The following is a 22,801-nucleotide window of genomic DNA, read 5'->3' as shown; positions in this document are numbered from 1 at the left end:
CACATAAACAAACCCCAAACATAATGCTCACTATCGGTGACTCAAAGACATTTATTTCTCGACATGAGCAGGTACAAAAAGTAACATTTAAAACAGGGACGTATGCATTACTGTAACGAAAACGGTGTTAATCTTTTAAGAAGGCTCGAGCAGGAGATAAGCGAGTCAAAACAAATGGGCTGAACCACAAATACAACCAAACAAAATCAGCATGTTTACAGTAGACCTTTAAAATGCGCAGATAATGCAATACTGTAAATAAACATATGAGGGCAGTGATTGTGTTTTACTGTTTTTAAATCTTGTACCATTTTCAAAAGAAGATCTTTAAGAGTTACACTTATCAACTGTTAAGCAAGAAACACAATGATCAACAATAGTTTGTCGCTGCAGTGGATGTAAAAATAAGCAGGTGATACACGAGCGATAAAACATATAGAAAACAATAGAAAACCCCAAACCGTGAGCGTATAAGTATAAAAGGAATAAAGATTAGTGATGTGTGCACAATGTGAAGTTTGAAGGCATTTCTGTGATGTGAGAGTGTTGAGTTCTGTCGGATTAAAGTCGATATTGTTTAAGTACCACACTTTCGAAATAAGAAAGGCAAACTCTCAAAAACACTTTTCAAGTCCAACAACCATTCATTAACCCATTTTCAGCCTTTAAAGACAAACTGATCTGATATTACAGTACATGAACAAAACTATGCAAACACGATTGTCCAATTGTGCCTTTTTATCTGGAAAAATGTCAAATTCTCTTGTTGTATTTTGTTCTGTTCCTTTAATGTCCACTAGAGGGAAACGCTACACAACATAAGACTTAAACCTTCCAGATTTAAACCTGACACTTTCACTTAAAGTCTGAGAGCATGTAAACTTCTGGTTAGTTTGAAATTAGCACATCTCTTGAGTTTCGGACGGTGTATCTCCATGAAGAATGTGGTGCTAAATGCAAATCTGAACACAAATAAAGACTCAAAAATAGTCTGAATGCATTACTGATATAAACTTGTGTTATGTACAGTAAAAGCTCTGTGTTAAAATGTATTGACAGGGTAAAAATATGCTAGTATGATAAATATAAAACTAATTCTACAAGTCAAGCAGCTTAAAAGATTTTTGGCACAGAATAAAGTCTGCCCTTTAAATGTCCAGGGAGATGACATTAAACATTGTCTTTGAAGACATGATTGACGACAGACGGTTTAAATTATTAACAGCGTCTAATCTGATTGGACATTTGACATCATAAAAGACAGTGCAAAGGTCATTCATATGGTACACGAAAGGTTGGGTACACGAGTGACATTAATGACATGTTCTGTCAAATATTATAGACGAGCAAATAGTGTTTAAAAATGGAGAGTGTAAATGTTGATTTTAGTAAGATGCCACTTTCTGTTCCCACAACACACATATAAACAAACAAAGACACAAACACGGAAGCAGACTCTTAGTCATCACCCGGTTTCATCTTCATCTGCGCCTGCATCTGCGCAATCATCTGCTGCATGCGCCTCAGCTGCAAGAAAAACAATTCATATACAGTTAAAACATTTCTGCAGCGACTGCAAACGTCTCTCAAAGAAGCATCTCTGCTTGATATAACTAATCATATAAAAACAGTGAACCTAAAAATGATTGACACTTCAGTGTTTAAAAAAAAAAACTTTTACATGATTTCAATGTTGTTTTTAGTGAATGTATGAGGTCAGTTTTCTTCAAGTTCACAACGTTTGACAACCACAAATGATGAATAAATAAAAAACAAAAAGTGTTTCAAAGGAGCAATGTGGGATTTTTAGGAGGATCTACAGTATTGACAGAAATGCAAAATTATATACAAAACTATTTCTTAAAAGCTATTTACATCTACATACTGAGTGGGCCTACATACATTGAATTCGGGGTGATTTTTAGACGATCTCTCTCTCCAACGTCTCTCCGCTGGAAAGTATTTTCGATAGATATCTATGAGTATCTTCGCTAAAGGCCTTAGTACCGCGGGTCCTAACGCATCTATGCTGGAAAGTCTTTATAATATTAACGCAGGTCTTGACTTTTATCCTTCTTTTTATACTTAAAATCCACAGACCCTTTATTTTATGTGATAAATAAGGCTCTTTCTACAGTCTCTCTAATGCCCGCATGATCTCTTCCCTGCGTCAACATGAGAAAACACGCTGTCTCAGCCGACGACATCTTTTTGTACTGTGGTGGCCACCGTCGTGTTTGGAAAGGGAGGGGTGATCGGAAGACTGAGAGATTGGTTGCAATTCTCAAACTCACCGCTAGTGGACGCTATAAATCCGACTCTACGCCTTTAAGCTTGAAAACAATATCTATTGTTTTGTCAACGCAATCCTAACAAACATATTTTTGTGTAATGTTTTGTTTCAAAAGCATGTTCGTACTTAATCTCTCATCTGATATAATACATCAGATATTTTTAAGTATCTAATATTTTTTTGTTAACATATGTATTTATGGATCAACAGTTCAATGAAACACATTTTTTGGTCTAGTGCAGGGGTCGGCAACCCGTGGCTCTCTTCTGCCCCCCTGCTGCGGCTCATTGTAGTCTTTATAAGGCCCCGTTGATGCCTGGTATTAAGATGTGTTTTGGTCGATCGGATCACAAGTGGACAAAAAAAGGCACATACCCGTTTACACCTGCCGCTGTAATCCGTCTATTTTGTCCACCACTTCTGTCCTGATTTCTTCAAGAAATATCCGGAAAAGCATACACATTTACCCAGCCATACACCCTGGCTGGGTAAATGTATGTGCTTTTTCAGATATTTCTTTCGAATATACGAAATAAGTGCATGCAATGTACATATGAGCGCGACCGGAAATGACAGAAAAACACACAGAGAGCAGCAGTTTTATTTCTGCTTTGACAGATGAGGGACAGCGCCGAGCACTGCATGCGTGTGTGAGAAATGGAATGGTGAGAAAACATTCTGCTTGGTACGTTTTTTGTCTTTAAACCAAACGTTTAGGTCTTAAGTTTAAATCCTGTCTGGCTAGCGCGCATCACATAATGTTTACAAATGATGTATAAATTGCTCAAATCTAAATACAATAAAAATCACACTATATTGCCACCTAGTGGTGCAACCGGGTAACTATCACCTTACATGCATAACAACCTGCGTTAACGTAAATTAAAGGTTACAGATATTTTTGCGGCTCCAGACAAATTTTATTTGGTGGGAGAGGTCCCAAAATGGTCTAAAAATAGACCCCTGGTCTAGTGTAATGGTTAATATTGTTAATGCTATTTTTAAATCAGGTGAAACGTGTGTGTTTGCGGCCTCCACTTTTAAAGAGCCAATGAAGAGAGACATGCACCCATACACAAGAGTGAAAAGTAAACACAATTAGCCAACAACCTCTAAATAAAGCCTAATCACAACAATCATGATGATTACAGCTCAAACTGTAAACAAACACACACACACACACGCATCGCACAAAGGACAACAAGCTATAATATGACTAACAATTTAAATGGGATCTGTGTTTGTTCTGTACAGCAGGAAGCTGATGTCATTTCCTGTGCAGACATGCATGTTTAAATACCGTTCTGATTGTGTCCACACCCGGCTGGGATATACATTCCCATAGGCCACAATAACTACATGTCATTAACACACGTAATGACGGCTCTAAAACAACAACGCACCCGTAACAACAGACTCTGAGATTACATATTTAACATAGCATTCAGCACATTCTGTCTGTGTGAACGCGAAACCAAAGTCAATCCACTTTTATTCTACTCTGTTTTTTGGGACATTTATTTCATAAATAGCACAACTTTATTTGTCATATTGACTCCCAACGTCTGAGCCAAATGAATAACTAATTGTGTGTAAACGTCACTAAGAAGCGTAATCTGTTGTTGTCTGAACGTATCGATAGAAAACGTGTGTCAGTGTGTGAGAGAGACTCACCTCAGCTTCTTTCTCCAAGAGAATCTGATCTTTGTCCATCACCTCTTCCTCGGCCACTCTGTCAGAGACACGCATTTATAATCTCAGTGGAGATAAACATCGAACCGTCACAGAAGTTTTGTTTCAAGCACGCACACGCTTTTGACGACATCACAAGATATTTCAAACAGAAAAAAACTGTAAAATGATGCAGTCCTTAAATCGCCTGTTTGCGCCAAGGCTGCATGGCATGTATTCATTGTGGTACACGTATCCCATAATGCCTTGCGATGAACTAACTAACAGCCAATATGGCATGACGCAGTGAAGCAGCTCGCTGGTATTTGAAAGAGATCTGTGTGTTTACTGGTTTGAGGGTCGTACCTGCCGGCTCGCTTTAGTCTCTCTGAGCGGAAGTTCTCATAATGAAGATCCTGAGTGACCTCCTGCAGGTCTTGCATGTGAGTTCTGCACACACAGAAGGAGAGAGAGGGACATTAAACCTGCGTCCAGTCAGCAGAGGGCGATACAAACAAATGAGAACCTCCAGTCATCTTTATATGGGGTGAATCATTCTCTAATTATGGCATCCTTTGTTGCACTGCATTTAATTTGCATTCAATTAAATAAAATTATATGAAATATTGCATTATATTAATAAATACCTAATAAGAATTAATACTCTCGGAGTAAAAGATCATAATTTTCCAAGAAACTGCCTTAGTTTCTAATGCAAAATATATATATTTTTTAATAATGATTTCGTTATTTTGTTTTTGGGATGAAATGCACGCCGGACATCTAGTCACGAGATTCATCGTGTTATCCTAACCCTGTTATTTGACTTTGAAACCTGTAATCTTTAAGCTTGCCTTGTTGCTTATTTCACATATCAATACTGTATGTTTGGCAATCATAGCGTAAATAATTCATATAAAGAAGTCACTGTAGCATCTTTATGACGTTTACCATCATTTACTCACACTAGCATAGTGCGCAGTTTGAGGAAGTCGTTGTGTTCGGGGTTTTCCACCTCCACCACCCCCCACGGATACAAACGTCCACGGATCTTCTTCCCCTTCACCTCTATCAGCTGATTGGAGCCGATCACGGCGAACGGGATGCTGGCCTGCGCACAAACACACTCAGTTAACCTCCATCCATCCATACAAACCTTATAATGATAAACTCAAATGTGACCTCTGACCTTCAGGACACGCGTCTGCTCCTTGAACTCTTCGTCTTCGTCCGAATCGGCATCGGGAAGCTGATAGATGCGGATCCCTTGCTCGCTGATCTCATCCAGAATCTGACGGAAACATGAACAGACATCAGACCGTCATCGGATACTTGTGAATTAATCGCATGAGGTCATGAAGAGTAAACCGTGTACTAAACAATCGTATTCTTATGTTCCTGTAGCTCAGCTGGTAGAACATTGTGTTCACAGGAAATAAAAACATATTAAATAGGAACTGCAATTAGAATGCACAGCAAGTCGCTTTGGGTAAAAGCATTTTCCAAATGCATAAATGTAATGTAATTAGGGATGCACGATAAATTATCGGATATATCGGTATCGGCTGATAAATGGTCATTTTAATGTTATCGGTATCGGCCGATAATAGATAAAATATAAAATATACAAGAATTTAAAAAATATACAAGAAAAGTTTGAAGGTTAAAGATTTTCAGGGGAAAAAGAGAACTGATGGTTACCTTGTTTTTTCAAATAAAAGCAGTATTATATTTAGATACTGTATATCGGCCATGTATCGGTTATCGTCAAAATCGGTGCATCCCTAAATGTAATGTATGCTTTTTCAAATAATTTGTAGTTTTCTGCCTTGAAGAAAATAACACAAGCCAGGATTAAAGCCAAAGGTATTGTAACGTGATAGTAAAATAAGAACGCGCAATAACTCATCAAAACATGTACAGATAAAATGCAATATTCATCCCATGGAAGTACAAACATGCCAGATAAAATCCATCAAAAATGCTCAACTAATCCAGATAAAGTCTTAGATGGGGCAGAAGATGAAAAATGTTTGATGTCTCCCAGAAGAAAATGCTCAGATGTTCCTGATTCTCATATAAAATGCTTTGAAGAAATAAAAACAGACACAAATGAGAGTGTAATTGTTGAAACACATGACGAGTATAAAGGTGTTAAATGCATGTAGATTGTAGATGTAAAATCATCTGGATTTGAGTAAATTTGATGAGAAATGTTTGAGTTCATATTGAGATCTTCAATCATATTGACTGCAGACGAGACAAATCTGAGCTCAGTTTGACACATTATTGACATCTCTTCTGAACTCTAATGACAGAGATTTCTGACTCTTTTCCCATTTGCTCTCTTATATTCTCTGACGTCTTGGAAAAAATCTCATTTGTGATATGGGCACAAACAGTTTTCTGTAATGGCTGTTTTGCGTTTTCTTTCCAAATACTGGAAATGACATCTGGTCTATTCTGGAACATGAAACTGGATCAATCCAAAGTTCTCTCAGCACGCTGTCCATGTGAAACGCTCTGTGAGGAAATGCTTTGATGCTCAAAACAGGAATCGTATGAATCACGCTATGTAAACAAACGCAGAACTATCGGCTCGACACGTAGACACGGTAGCACAGTGAGTTTGGTACCCATTCGCCATGTGACCTGAATACATCCGAGAAGGTTTTCTCCGAATCCTCCCAATAAACACCTGTGCAAAATGATGCAAAGCATTCTGGGAGATCTTCCAAGGAACAAACTGATAAGGAGAATATGAGATGAAGACATCACGACTGCACTGTACCAAGACCTAACTTCCCCAATTTACAAAATAATCAGTTCTTGGCATGAGAATATTGATCAGGTACCAAAGAGGTAAAAATGGCTAAATGTTTAGGCGAGATGAAAAATGGTCACCCACTCCTTGAAAAGTCAGACTGAAACTACAAAACACACTTCAGAAGCACCTGCGTTGGATTATTTTTCTTACTTCAAAGCTGTTTTTCTAAGAAGCACATTCACAATGCCGTTACGCAATGGCGGCCGAAGCGCCACCAGCAGCCGGTTTCCTGACATTATAAAGGCTTTCATGTCATGTCAGCAGGGGCCGGAGTTTCAATGGGACTGAAGCTCCTGCTTCGCCGGTCTTTACAGAAACCCCCTCCTGTTATGATTAGCCCTGTTTTCATAGCGAGAGACCACCGCAAAGAGCCGCGTGCGTGTTATTGTTTGTGTGGGTGTCATTGTTGCGTGTTCGGAGTCCAAATAAACACGGCGCGGTCGGGTCCCCGTGAGGCGCGCGATCTGAGATGCGGTTCTTCTGTTCAAACAGACTCAAGGGTGGGGAACCGAAAGAAAGAAAAAAAGTGGAAGAGAAAACGTCGGATGATTTATAAGGGCACATCATTCCCAAACGTGCCAAGTTTGGGGTGTGGACAGAGAAAGATGAAATTGAAATTCTGGATGACTCGACATAGAATTTGGAAAATAAAAATGTTACTTTACAATGGACAAAGATAAGCTGTACAAGAATGAATGTGAAACAGGAAACGAACACAAGTTGGGCTGAGATTAAAATTTAAACAAAAATAAACCAGTTTAACTGATAAAACATCGAAAACCTGTTTTAAACACACGAGGAGCCCATAAGAGATCTCTTTAATATCTCATTTATTTCTCCTAGACATCAATGAGATTACATGGAAAGCAAATGGAAACGTTGGCTTACGAAAACGAGTGAGAAATCACACACACGTCTCTGTCATTAGAGTTTCAAAAGAGATGTTATTTGTTATATTATTCAAGATCTCAATTTGAACTTTAAATATACTCAAATCCAGTTTATTTGACCTCTACAATATACATTCATTCAACACCTCCGTGATCTTCACGTGTTTCAACAATGACACTCCCATTTCTTTTCCTCTCTCCTAAGCAATTCTAAGAGCAACATCTGAAGGCTAAAACACACTACAAGACTTTTGCTCAGATTTTGCCCAGATTTTCAGTCTGGACTTGTTGCAGAAAGTCTGCGCCGGTCTGCAGATTTGATCAGTTAGTGTGTTTCTACCTTGAAACAAGTGTATGACGTCTAGTTGAAAAAAAATCTGTTCAGATTTGAAAAGTCTTGTAGTGTATTCAGCCATGAGACTGAGTTGATACTTAAATAAAACACAACACCACAAAAAATCGAATCTCGTGAGCTATAAAAGAGCAACCTCTGAGCGATAACATTTTCTTCTGGCAGGTCTCAGTATAATCATGAGTGTTCTCCGTCGCTCTGAGAGTCAGGTTGTGTTTGGGTTGGCAGCGTGTAGACGGGGTTGGCAATGGGAACCTGGAGTCTGGCCTGGAACAATGGCACGGGAAGTGAGTTTCACCTATTATGCTTGTAATTTGTTTTTCATAGGATACATTATGAGTGGTGACCATGTGTTTGCAGAGCAAGACTCTACAGTACGTGAGCGGGAGAACTCAATACTATAATGGTCATACACGTGAGAATCTCTTCAACCAGGGGCCAATCTGTCAGCCTGACCTTTTGGACATTCTTAACTATGTTACGAGGTGGCTAATTTGTGTAAAATGGTAATGAGAATGCTACAAAAATGTACGATCTAGAAAAGCAAAAATGAGGCTTCAACACTCAATTTAATAGTCAATGGTGGGAAAGCCGATCGTACCAAAACATTCTAATGAGGCCGTGTACGAATGAATACGAATTAAGCCGCGGTCACACTTGACTTCTCGTTCCATTGACTTCCATTCATACCGAAGATATTTCGCTGCGTAGCAAAGTTCACGTTTGGTGAACTCTGACCTGCGAATTCGCGTCACGTGAGTGCGTGAGACCAATAGAAGATCAAAACGTCAGAGCGTGACCTCTCGGTACAGAAATGTGAAAGATGGAGGGTTTGCTCCCGCCCATTTTCGCAGCACCGTCCGAACAAATTTCGCATGCTCAAAGTCTAGTCTGACCGCGGCATTAGCCGTCTCGTAAAATAACGAAAAAAATGCCACGTGTTTGATCTACACAGTCAACTAATTCTGTCTTTTCACTGATATCCGGTATCAGATTTAAACCACAAACACACCAACTCCGACACTTCTCTAAGTTCTTGGGAATGCTTTGAAATAAAACGGCTTAAGAGCAAAAGACTGTTCTGAATATAAAAGAAAACAGCACTAGCTGTTTTTCAGAACCGTACCTGAACTGATCGTTTCTTTACCAGATGTCTTTTTGCCCACCTTTTCCGTCTGTCCAACTACAGAGGTGCAAAAAGAAACTATTTTTGGCACAAAATACCACATTGACAGTGACTATATTTAAGCACCAAAATAAGTTAAATATAGTCGTGCTATCTGCAGTATAGAGCAATTATTATGAGATTAAACTTCAGGAGGAAAAACAGCGGTTCACGCCGTCACGTCGCAACATGAATAAAAGCTTATAATCCGAGCGCTCCTAACTGTCTGTAACACAGTCATCATTCAGACAACACAAAAACACTCATTATCACACAAGAGCTCGACTTACTGGCCCACAATTATACCTTACACACATTTACAAAACAAATTGTTATGAAATAAACAACAGCGTGCTGGTAAACACCATTGGCCGGAGAAGCCTGCGGATTGGAGTTGCTCATGAATGCCTTTCATTCACACAAAAACACACTCGGGGGTGTTGTGTAAGTCTGAAAGAAAGTCTAAAGGACTGACCAATTACTCAGAGCCGTGTGTGTTAGTGTATGTGTGTATCAGGGCTAATGTTAATCCGGCGTCTCTGAAACAGCAGGACACGGAGAGACGCTCACACTAGCAAATTCCAGTCATCGGTGACTGTGTGTGTGTTATACAGGTATCAGCACTAGGATCAGAAATAGCAAAAGAAAAGTGTCGGGGAATCTGTTTGGCAATTTGAAAGATTAAAAGGGTTTCATTGGTTTAAAGAAGGGGTTTTCAAAACTTTATGATGCCAAGGACCCCCAAATATGATTAACTTTTTGTGAGGGACACCCTTTTCTAAAATATATATCAATCTAATATTTTTTCTGTGTAAAGAAATGTTTAAAATTTGTTAGATAAATAGTAAATGGGATATTATAAAGACAACACATTGTTTCTAAACCTAAATAGTCGGCAACAATTTCACTTTGAGTCCCAAAAAATAAACTATAGTAAGAAAAACTCGCTAGAAAGATTCAAATATAAACAATTCTGGAAAGTATCAATAGCAAAAAAAGCAGATAAACACTGTGGACTTTTATCATTTTTCTGGGGGACCCCTTGCAACCTTCTGGAGGCCCCCTGGGGGTCCCCGGACCCCAGTTTGAAAACCCCTGGTTTAAAGCAGGGGTGTAACAATAAACTGTATTGCGCCACGATATACCGCAATACCAAACCCATGCGATATTTGTTTGGGTTGCCACAGATGACCTGTGATATTAAAAACCATGATTATCGATATCAAGCTTATGATAATACCGTAAGCAATTTGGATTAAACAAACAGTCTCTCTTCCTACAATCACATTTTGAGTGCGATTCATTGGCCAAAACAGAGAAAACAAAGCACAAAATAAACAAAACGACAGCTGAATTTGACTGATAGCATTTTGATGTATGCTGTCAGATAAACGTCAATAGATATCATGATATTGTTCTAAGATAATTCTGTTTGCTGCGATAATCAAAATCACGGTATCTGTATACCGATACCCCCTAAAACACTAAAGCGTCAATTTCAGGCAGGTGTTGGGTATTTATTGTTTTTTTCTGGACTATGTGGGCTGTAATTCCAGGATACGACTGCCCGAGAACATACATAAATAACCACACTCTCATTTCAAGGGTGGAAACTCAAACCCATGACAGATGCTGAACTTCTGAAGATGACATGATAACTTCTGTGGACTTGACCTGTAAAACCAAATTACCTTCGGGGTCTATCACAGCACTCTGAGGTGATTCGAAAAAAGATCTGAAAGAACGCAACCTCCACCAAACTTAGAAAAGGATGGTATGGTCGCGGGAAGCCAAACATATTTGTGAGAACAACAAAGGTTGGCAAACACGATCTCACAAGCATACAAATCTCACGGGTGCTTTCGTCCGTTACTTCCACTGAGCCGAACTGAAGGACAAAGAGAGGAAAACTTTGACGGTTTGGAAACTGAGATATGACCGTGGTGGGGATCGCGACGCGCCTAACATCAACAATGACATTCAAATTCGCATAAACACAACAATGCAACCCACCGAGCACACCTAGAACGCGCCGTGTTTATCTGGCCTGTGGGAATCGAGTGAAACTCTGCAAGCTTCCCAGATTTACGTCAGTCCGGCCGCAAAGGTTTTCCAACGCTGGCTCTTCACTATATATCACTCCAAAGACAGGAAGTCAGGGCTACCGAAACATCCCTGGAGTACTTTCAGGGTTTTATGACCTCACTGAGGGAAGCGGGCACTCAGGGGCCCAGCGGTCTCTGATAAGAGCCGTGCACACCGCTGACCCGCCTCTCCCTGCCAATCGCTCGGACACATTACAGGAAGGCCATATTGTTCTACACAAGCTGCTTCCCCCTTCATGGTGGTGTTCAGAGGGGGAAAGATTGTGGACAGAACGAGAGAGAAACACAGAAGCGTCACGGCGTGAAAACAGAGGGTGAAAACTGAAGATTCAGTTCGGACGGGACTTGAAGACACAATGAGTCGTTTGTCATTCCTACAAGAGAAGCAGCAGGCTTTTGGGAAATCTTCGAAGTGCAGTGGAGCACTTCTCGGGAAAAAGACAAAACTGCTGATCTGAACATTCAGAATGGAGATGAGAGGAGATATGCGTTGATCCTGACCTCATAAGTTCTCGTGAGGGCATCTTGAGTTTACTGGAAAGAGCTCTCAAGCTGAAGCTTCCACCAATTCATTTATATTAACATTCAAAGTTCAATGGGGCAATTTCCTAAGAATCAACTGTGAACAATCAAGGTTTTAAAAGCTTGCAAGTTCCTCAGCAATGGCTTCCCCCAGATTGCTGGCATAAAGCTTAAAGGGTTCCTTCACCCAAAGAAAATCTAACTCATGACGTACCAAATGCATGACCTTCCTTCTGCAAAAAAAAGGCTAAGTTGTATATAAATTATAAGGGCTGTCAAACGATTAATCGTGATTAATCGCATCCAGAATAAAAGTGTGTGTACTGTCCATATTAATAAACATACATGCATATATTTAAGAAAACTATACAAATGTATAAACATTTATATATCATTTAAATGATTGCTAAATATAAATAAATACATGTAAATATTTCCTAAACAGAAACTTTTATTCTGGATGCAATTAATCGTGATTAATCGTTTGACAGCCCTATAAACAGTGGTACAAATGGCTGAGATACACTAAAGGGACATTGGTTGGGGATATATTTTTAAACTACAGATGCAGAAAATCCCACGAAATGTATATTTAAAATGTCCACCTAAAACAGAAAAATAACAAAACGAAACATTACAATGTGTTTTCATTTTTCATAGAAATATATTCTGCACAAGATTTCTTGTGTCCCACGGACGAAGTGGTTGTCACAACAGTCAGTAAATAGACATTTTGATCTTTTCTTCAAACTTTTTCTTTAAAAACAAGCATTGACAAAGCAAAGTGGGGATTATAAATGAAACGCTTTTTTCTTTTCTTACACAGAGCAAGAAAAAACTGCCATCTAAGTAAAGCATCTAAGCAGGTGAATAACAGGAACCACTAAAAATAAATGCATCTGTGTCTAAAGCGATGACCAAATATGGATAAATACAAGCCTTCAAACTTCCTCCACGCGTTTTTTAGTGTTTGTGCTAAATATTTTTATCATTACACAACATCATGTAAAGAAAGCACATAGTGTACAATAAGAGTCACGAGGAGACACACACATACACACAGTGTCAGTATTCATCCAGAAGTCCGGGTCGATGGATGGACTGATCTGGCCTCAGGACTCTAATGATGGGCAGCGCATGCACGACAGCAGGAAATGAAGCAGATTCTATCGGTCTTATCTCTGAACAGTCTCCATCTCAGTAACGAAGCAACAATTACATGCACAAACACAAGAGGAGGACGGAGGTCAACTAGAATCCGTAATCTTGACCCAAACTCAAGACTGAAATATAAACGAGATGAGAGGAGCCATTGTATGCTCATTGCTCACGTGAGGGAAAGTGACGAAGCAGCAGGTGTTTGTGGGGGTTTAGGGTGAATTCTTCTTCTGTCTTGTTACGGCCCTTTGTGATGCTAAATCTAATAATGAGCGACATGACAGGCTACAAGAGATGACAATAGAATGAACAAGCACACAATGACCAACCACTGCAGCCAATCTCACTGAAGAAACTTAAAATAGCGATATATGCTTCTAATCTAAGACCATTTGAATCAAATCCAGCATTGAAGCTGTTGAAGATGCGAGACAGAGAGAGAGAGAGAGAGAGAGAGAAAGCGCTTCTCACCCTTCTCTTGAGACGTTCTCTCTCTCTCAGCGTGAGCGTGTCGGCTTTGGCGATCACAGGAACAATGTTGACTTTACTGTGAATGGCCTTCATAAACTCGACGTCCAGAGGCTTCAGGCTGAAAATGAATCAAACACACGGGAGCAAAAAAGACATTTATAAACACGTGAAAAAAACAAAGAATTTTGTTACAAACAGTTAGAGAAAGAAAACATGTTGTGAATGTTTACAATAGTATTATGTAGTATTAGCTGTTGTGGATGAATAAACTGTAGCAAATAGTGTAGTATACTTCAGAGTTTACAAGAGCAAAATGTAGTATACTGTAGTATACCATAATAACAAGACTTTGGCTGCATCCAAATAACCCCACATGCGGTCTTTGCACTTGACGACTTGACTACTTTCATGACGTATATAGTGGGCGTGAAGATCCCAAGTGAGCATGTAGTATTTCTAACCCGTTGGGACACACTTAGCAAGTGCAAACATGTAACGTTAATTAACGTGTGATAAAAAGCAGTTTTACAAAAATACATAACTCTGACGTTTTACTACGAAATTATATTAGTATTTACTATAGACCGTTTTATCAGACGCATGCGCCTGGACTGCAGTTAACTTCCGGTCTGTGTTTGGCTAGTGTCTAATAATATAACTATTTATAATTTATTTAATTTATGTTAAAATTAATTTATATTATTATTTTATTGTATAAAAATTATATTATATAAACGATTTGTTGAATTTTGTTGTATGTTCATTTCATTAAATAAACAATTCGTTGAATGGGTCCTGTAGTTTGGTCGCATTTAAACAAACTGTATGGTACATTGATATCTAGTGGTTGAGCTTGGTATTGCAGTCTAAATTCAAAATATTGGAGAGACAAGTTTAGCCAAGTAACGGTTGGGTTTCTTTTGCTTGTTATCAGAAATAATCGACAGGCACTCTATTATTTGTGAATGTGTACCGGAAGTTAAGGGCATTCCACGGATGCGCGCATGCGCTGTAACGTCAATGAAACACTAGTTTCTAAAACAAATTACTAAAATTTACTGAAGTAAATACTAAAGTATATTGACGTCTTTTTTCATTTGGGATTCAAGTCTATAAATGTTTTTTTGGAAATGACATTATTGGAATCCGATTCATGTGTCTTATGGTGTGAATGGAACTAACTGAGGAATACATTTGATGTTTGATGTTTGATTTGATTTGTTTTAGATAAATGCAAGTGCATTTGAAAAAATAAGCTGAATAGTGTGTGTTACCCGTGTCCCAACGGTGAGATGAAGTAGAAACAGCAGTGTACTCTGTTGTCCACGATGTGCCTGCGGTTCAGACCGCTCTCATCGTGCAGGTAGCGCTCGAACTGGTTATCAATATACTGTATGATGGTCTTAAAGCTGTCAGAGAGAAAAAAGCAGAGATCAAAACAGTTTAACAGCCATAAAAGCATGCGATTGAATTAAATCTCTGTGTTACGTCTGTTTGGATCTCAGCACAACAAAACCACAACCTAATCGCTGGGGAAGTAGATACACTTCAGGAATGACAAACAACCACTCTGTCTAAATATAGATAATCAAGACCATCCAGGGCATCATATCTACAGGTTCCCGTCCAGAGAAGAACCACACTACCGTACCCTGATCTGGATCGGTCCGCAGGTTCTTTTGTATCAGACCAGTTCCCTAATGTCTCACCATCCAGCTTCCCTTTGTTCTAAAGTCGCAGGCCTTATCTAAACAACAACACAATGTGGATTCGCTCACTCCTCTGCTCTTATCGCTGCATGGTGAGACCGATTCCTCTTTTCGTCGGATGCAGGTCAGATCTGAGGCTTCTCGAGGGAGGTAAAGGAGAAGAGATGATATGACAGTAAGTGGATGGCACGTTTTCATTACGAGCATGTAAAGTCCGTGGGTGAGATGGGGAGGATATTGTTCTTTTAAACAGGACATTCCCAGCATTCCACAGCGAGAGACAACAGCTTTCTCCAGTCTACAGTGAAGCACCATCAATTATGAAGGGTTCACCCGAAAATAATAATTCTGTCATTTATTCGGCCTTATGTCAGTACAACGCTGTATTCTAAATGAACTGCTTACTAAAATAAATCCACACAATAAGAGTGAATGTGGACCAGGGAGAGTCATGGTTCCCTTCGCTTCCAACACAAAACAATACTGCATACTACAATTTACTACAGAAAAAATCAAAGTGTGCTGCTGAAGTATATTACAGTAACCCTACACTTTGACAAAGTATACTACAGTTTTTTGCTTATCAACTATAGGGAACTGATACGCTGTAGTAAATACTCTAGTATGCTTTAGTATTTACCATAGTAAACTGTAGTAACTTGTAGTATACTGTAGCATGTGATAAGAAATTACAATTTTTTGTTATTGTATACAATAGTATTATGTAGTATTAGCCATAAAGTGGGTGAATAAACCGTAGTACACTATAGTATATCATAATAACAAGACTTGTGTTACTTGTTAATGTAGTATTTGGTAGTATTCAGTACAGTGTGTTAATAACCTGTGGTGAGTATTGTGTAGTAAACTCTAAAAACTTTACAAAAATTTACTACAGGTAATCCTAAAGTATATTGTAGTATTTTTTCATGTGGGTTTTATTGTCAAAATCTTTCTTTCTGTATGAACTGTAAATAAGCCCTGCTATGCAAATAATTCTTTAGAGTTGCTGCCTTCATTCAGTTTACATGTTGCCTATAAAAAAGGTAGCTGCCTATGTAGACAGCAGACAGTGTGGGACACTGGTAAGGGTAAGTAATGGCAAGCACACGCTACGTGATTTTTGGCTGGATTTTGCTGTCGCAGACAGATTTCCAAGGTCTGCAACAAAACACCCCGATCGCGACCAAATCGGTGCTCGTTTCGGTCGCAGAAGCTCGCTAAGTATAAGCAGGTCAGCAAAGTGATCCGGACATGCCTCAAGCTATCCCAGACGCTACGATATTTTCAAACCTTCTTGATATTATCGCCAAGTGATCTCGACATGTGTGACACTGTGGAACTAATCCAGCCAATCACAGCGCAGAAGGTTTAAGTCAAATTATTAAGTGGAATTAAAAACCGCTGGCGTTTATTCACTAACATTACAGAGCGTGTTAAATGGCTGGTATGACAGACATAAAGCACTTTTAAACTATCCTAAAGCAACAAGTCTGTATAATCGAATATGGAAAACCCTTAAATAACACTTCAATGTTTCACGCTCAATTCCGGTGGATGGCGTACCACCCTCAAACTAGAAGTTAGCGCGATGTGGGAGGTGTTTTCCGCTGTTGGTCACATCTGCTCATCGACCAAGGTCTTGTTGTCAGTTCACTTTGTCTGCGTTGTGTTGTGTAGTGTGCATGCTGCTACAACAAGAAGGATGACAAATAACCGCGTTGTGTTGTGTAGTGTAATAATAATAATAATAATAATTAATTCCGGCTTAAGGGTGACAACCACGCTGTTCATTCAGCTAGAATGATCTGGCACACAGTAAAAACATTTTCCACACCCGTCGACACATTCATCCACCAAAACATCATCCCCTCTTCTACAGTCCCACCCGACCCCACACACTGACCAGTCCAGGCTGTTGATGGCGTCCCCATATCCCGGCGTGTCCACCACGGTCAGGCGGAGCTTGACTCCCCTCTCCTCAATTTCCACAGTGGATGCTTCGATCTGAACCGTGCGCTCGATCTTCTCTGCAAGCGTGAAGAAAACAAATAAACATTCACATTTACAGAACAAAAGAATCTAGGCGCGCAAAAACACTGGGGAGTGCACGGCGAGGTCATCGAGATTAGTCAAGCAGAAAAATACTCGTGAATTGTTGACGCAACATAAAAGAGAGATTTAGGAGACGTTCTTTTGAGAAAGCTATTTCGCCGTGATGGGTGGAATCCTTGGGTTTAGGACGGGATTATTTTGGTAAAAACACCCTGTCCTCTGGAGAGCTTTAAAAGAGAAAGTGTTTTTTCAAGGGGCTTAGTGCATTGAGCATCGGAATCAAAAACATTCAGCATTCCACCGGGAATGGCATCATACTGTACAATCTCATCAACACAGATTTCACTCGGACCGTGTCTGAATGTCATTACAGTAAACATGCACATTTCAAGTGAACTGTCCCTTTAAGTTCATCTAAAAGGGCTTTTCTCAAAACTCCTGGGGGATCATTTGGGTCTTTGGAGTTATTGAAAAGCACAGGGGTCCGTGTGTTACCTGCTGCTCCAGGTATATAGCGCTCTGGGTACAGGTCAGTCAGAAACAAGCTGTTGATAAGCGTCGATTTCCCAAGACCAGACTCTCCTATGAAGATCAACGACACTCAGTCAAAAACACAGTGTGTGTCTGTATGCATGATGCATGAATGTGTGTGTTTCTATGACACTCACCTACAACCATCAGAGTGAACTCGAATCCCTTCTTGACAGACTTTCTGTGCACCTGATTGGGCAGGTTGGCAAAGCCGACATATCCGGCAGCGTCAGGAAACTAACAAACACACATCGGAAGTGTTACAGCATCTTTAAAGACAATTGGAGTATCGGGTACAAACTTCAGAAGAAGAGAGATATGTCTAATTTACCTTTCCTTTCTCTCCAGACTGCGACATGATGCTCTTTACTGCTGACTAGACTAAACATATAAATAACATTAGAAAAACATAAGTCAACATCCGCTCAACAATGCAACTGAGACATGCAATTATTAACGTTTTCATCGGCCGCATACACCTGGCCCGAAGTTAATTTCAGTTCTGTGTTATATAGTTTTGTTTTTTAGTTTTATTAATATTTGAAATTTAAAAAGAATGTTTTTAGCAATTGTGTTATTTTTTAAGCTTTTGTAATTTTATTATTTATTTGTTTATTTTTACGTTATTATTTAAGATTTATTTTTATTTTAGTTTTTGTTTATTATTATAATTTTAGTGCCTTAAACTTATTTGGGTGTATTTCTGAGGCTGCGTTTTCATTTTTCGTTTATTTTAAGTTTTACCATAATTTTTTGGCCAATATTTCATTTGATTTCAATAAAAATATAAACGTTTTCAAAGTTTACTAAACTAAAACAACCTAGGTTTGGTTATGATATAACAACATATTTTATATTTATATGAATATTTTATTGCACAGTAATTGTATTAAATTAAAACTACTCAACAGTTTTTGATTCATTGCGGAGGAATAGAAGTTCGGGCCACATAACAATTGTTTATGTTGTTGCCGCTGAAACCGTCTAATTCAGTTATGCTGCGTCCGAAATCGCATACTATGACAGTACGTACTGATTTAAATGAAGTAAACACAGTTAAAACTGTATATAGTTCTACTGTATATAGTATGTGTGGGGGTAGTATAGATTTCGGACGTACTGCATCCGCCATGTTTATAGTCATGTGACCCGTATGCTCTTTGACCTATGACGTATTAACATCAACCTGTATCTAGGCGTTGGTACAAACATCATTTATTCACAAGAAATTCATTAATCTGTACTAACATTTAAAAACCGGACACCTGCTTTGAAGTTTTCCGCCATTTTTATTTGATTACATTTCTAAATTTGACCGTTGCTCAGCTCCCGTTGCATCATGGGATAGAGAAGTGTCCATCCAATGCACACACACAAATCTCGGCGGAAGCAGTAGACCATCCGGGTATTTCTCGTCTACTGTTTTGGGCATACTGAGGTTTCAAACATACTACTCATGACTCGTTTTTGCCTACTATACAGTACGGAAGTAGGCGATTTCGGACGCAGTGCTAGTGATTTTGTCATGGCCAATGATCTACAGTATATGACCATTTTTTGTTATCAGATTTTTGTATTACACAGGTAAAATCGGGGAGGAAATAAGAAATAATGTACAATCAGTTGGTCATTATGACAAAATAAACCCTGACAGAGTGATCAGGACCAAACGCAAAGCGGAGGCCTCGTCTAACACTCACAAGGGGTTTATTTAGTTAGACGGGCTATAGGTCTTTTGCAGCAACACACACATTATGATGGATGTCCAGTAATGGATGTTGATGAGGAACATGAGTGAGTAAGACATGAAGAAAGAGAAAGGGAGAGGTTGACTGTAGGGAGGGAACAATACTGTTTATCTTTCAGTTTCCTGGAAACGCTTTCCACACACCTCCCCATCAATGAGAATAAGCACACACCCCACATACACTAAACCTCACAAACACACTCAAGTGTGTGTGTGTGTCGGGTTCAGGTGGAAGTGCGTTCAATTCAGAGACAGCCGGGCTGGAAGTTCTCATCGTGACGGCCAAATCAGCTGTAATACTGATGGATTTGAGGATTTAATTTTGATGCTGCTGAGTGTTTCTACTCCCCGGGCAAGAAAAAGTCAAAGTAGTTTGGAAACAAATTGAGAGTAGATGTCAGATTCTGGGCGTTTCTGTAATGAAGGACCCAGTCAGCACACAAACACACACACACACACACACACACACACACACACACACACACTCGCTCTCTGGGAGGTCTTGTTATTACTAGCTGGGAATTATGGGAAGGATAAACCAGCTCTAGATGAATCAAATGGCCTCATTATTGCCGCAGTGATTAAAACGAGCAGCTCCACCGCGGGCGATTTTGCATTAAAACTTGAATTACACTTCGAAACGAATGTGATTTCACGAGAGCAAGTGGTGATTTGACTTAAGAGATTTGCCGTTATTTACGATAACGTTTTCGAAGATCTTAACAGAATTCCTGACGGAGCTTACCGGACCGTGAGACATGTGACTGCCACATATACGGTCAGATCACTCATGCTGAGGTTACTGATGGCTGGCCGCTCGCGAGTGAACTGAAGGAGGTAAAGTCACACTTGAGTATATGAGAGAAACCTGCCTGTAATTCACTTCACCTCTGAAGAGCGGCTGCACTCAAACTCACTGATGAATGAATCCAAAGACAAAAGACGGAATCTCTTTCAAACACGGACGGAAATAACAGAGGAGTTATGAGCGGTGAGAGAGAGAGAGAGGGAGGAACGGAGGGGAAAAGATGTAAAAGAAAGTGAGGAGGACAAATGTAGGACAAATTACACACAGAACTTGAATGTTTAGGGTTAGAGGTTTGTTTAAATCCCCAACACGAGTTAAAGTAAAGCTTGTGAAATTCAGGTGAATTCCATGGCCTCAACAAAAAAAAGACCAGCTAAACATTTCTCAGTGTTTTATTACAGTGGCAATTGATTTTTTTAGCTTCTGTGGTTTATAAAAAGAACATCCGAGTACTACAAATGTAAGTGAAACAGTTTATAGCTTCTTCATTATGAAGAGGTGATTTGGAAACGCATCCTGTTTACTTGTCACATGTCTTGCCAAAGCCAAGACTCTTGGTCATTATAAATGGGGGATTTCCTATCTGAACGGGACTGTTTGAGAAAATCAGCCAAAAGATATAATTTGATGAATGCGGGCTGTTGGACTATCTGACGTTTCTTGTTCTGCATCAAAAAACAAATAGAACAATTTATGTCAATGAAAATATGCATTTTGCTAATATTTTAATATTATATTCTTCCATAACAGTGTGCAAGACACAAAATCTAAGACCACATCGAAAATATACAACTTAGACTGGAAATAAATATCGTTATAGGTTATAAAAATGTAAAAAAAATAAGAACGAAATTTTATGCGATACTTTTGACCCCCTCGATTACATTGAATATTTTGCCTTTCTTCATGATTTAAAGGTATAGTTCACCTTGAAAATAAAAAATTCTGTTCTTATTTGCCCGCCCTCTTGTCATTTCAAACCTATATGACTTTTTTCTTCTGCAGAAATCAAAAGAAGATATTTTCTGAAAAATGTTGGTAACAGAAAACCGTCGGTCCACATCGACTTGCATTGGTTTTGTGTCCATACAATAGAAGTCAATGGGGACCGACGGTTTTTGGTTACCAACATTTTTCAAAATATCTTATTTTGTGTTTTGCAGAAAAAAGAAAATCATGCAGCTTTAAAATGACAACAGGGTGAGTAAACGATGACAGATGTTTCATTTCGAAGGTGAACTATTCCTTCAAGTATGTTTTTCTCCAGAAAAATATCAAAATCAAATTTTATCCACTAGTAAATAACTTTAGATGGGAAAATAAAAGCACTTTGAGTAGAGGTGCCTGACTTTTGTATGTGGTTGTAGTTGACAAACAAACGTAAATGTGTCTTTTGATGTGACAGCAAATATTTAGAAAAACAAACTATAAATAAAATAATATATTATTAACAGTTTGTTTTCAACATTTGTGCTATATCACAACATGAGACACATGTATGCTATATTTGTTAACTACCCATATTTACATTTATCCACCAGGCAGCTTTTTTAAAATAATACTAATTTTATTGCTTACTGATAGTGCTACCAATTGAGCTTCCCAATATCCACTGCCTTTTTCAATATACATTTTTAATGAAATACAATTCATATCTAATAATTAGGTACAATCTCATCAAACATTAGGCATGACAAGTAGTTCAGGATGTTCTTTTTAAGACACAGGAGAGGAGATAAAGGTGACAGGTATGATGGAGGATCAGTCAGGGATTGTTGAGATGAGAAGGTTTGTTCCAGACAGGGAGAGAGAACAGTTTGTTAAAACATTCATGTGTTGTCAGACTCCAGGCATCTCTAGCAGACTCCCCCAAACTCTCTCTAAGCAACAGGTCTCTAAATTCACTCAATGCCAAATTTAAGTAGTAATTTATTAACAAATAAGATAAACGTACCTCATTTAGCTCGTCCACACCCTGTCTGATAATAATGTTGTTGTGGAGGATTCAGAGCACGTCTGAAACTGTAACTGGCAAACTAACGCAGAACATATTTGTGGTATTTGACAACTTTAACGAGTTTGCAACAAAGGATCAAGTGACACGAGCTATTATTACAAGGAATTTGACTTCATTGTAACTTTATATCAACTCTCTGACATGCAACAGTCATTGATATACATGGTCACATTTTCAAAGGAACGGCTGATTCATCACTTCCGGATACATGCGCGGGGAAACTTCGACAAACGTTTTACTCGTCAGAATCTCTTACCTGTAATAAATTCTTGATTAAACACAAAAATCCGTGGTTTTCCAGCTTCCTTGTTTTCTCTCTTCCCAACAGGCCAATCCAGGGAATCCGGAAACCACTACAATTCCGCCCTTATCCCACAATGCCTGTTCACTGATAGACCTGCGCAACAGAAGCCATTACGGCTCCCGTAGTGACGTATAAAACAAGCGAAAGAGCGGTGATTTAGAGCCAAGATGGCGCAG

General features: G+C 39.0%; 1 protein-coding gene across 1 annotated transcript; it reads right to left on the bottom strand.

The window, feature by feature from the left end:
* Positions 1-31: 31 nt before the first annotated feature.
* Positions 32-22,712, bottom strand: zgc:63587 (uncharacterized protein LOC393431 homolog). The gene is made up of 12 exons (XM_057357613.1): positions 22,578-22,712; positions 18,081-18,130; positions 17,887-17,986; positions 17,714-17,800; positions 17,070-17,193; positions 14,729-14,863; positions 13,455-13,572; positions 5,154-5,255; positions 4,930-5,075; positions 4,331-4,414; positions 3,968-4,025; positions 32-1,527 (listed from the first exon to the last, which is right to left on the bottom strand). Exons 2-12 carry the CDS (start codon positions 18,105-18,107, stop codon positions 1,459-1,461), a joined length of 1,050 nt encoding a protein of 349 aa, XP_057213596.1. The 5' UTR covers positions 18,108-18,130; positions 22,578-22,712; the 3' UTR covers positions 32-1,458.
* Between the last annotated feature and the right edge of the window lie 89 nt (positions 22,713-22,801).

This window comes from Triplophysa rosa, linkage group LG17, assembly GCF_024868665.1.
Source record: "Triplophysa rosa linkage group LG17, Trosa_1v2, whole genome shotgun sequence".
Classification (NCBI taxonomy): Eukaryota; Metazoa; Chordata; class Actinopteri; order Cypriniformes; family Nemacheilidae; genus Triplophysa; species Triplophysa rosa.
This window is presented reverse-complemented; position numbering and strand designations above follow the sequence as displayed.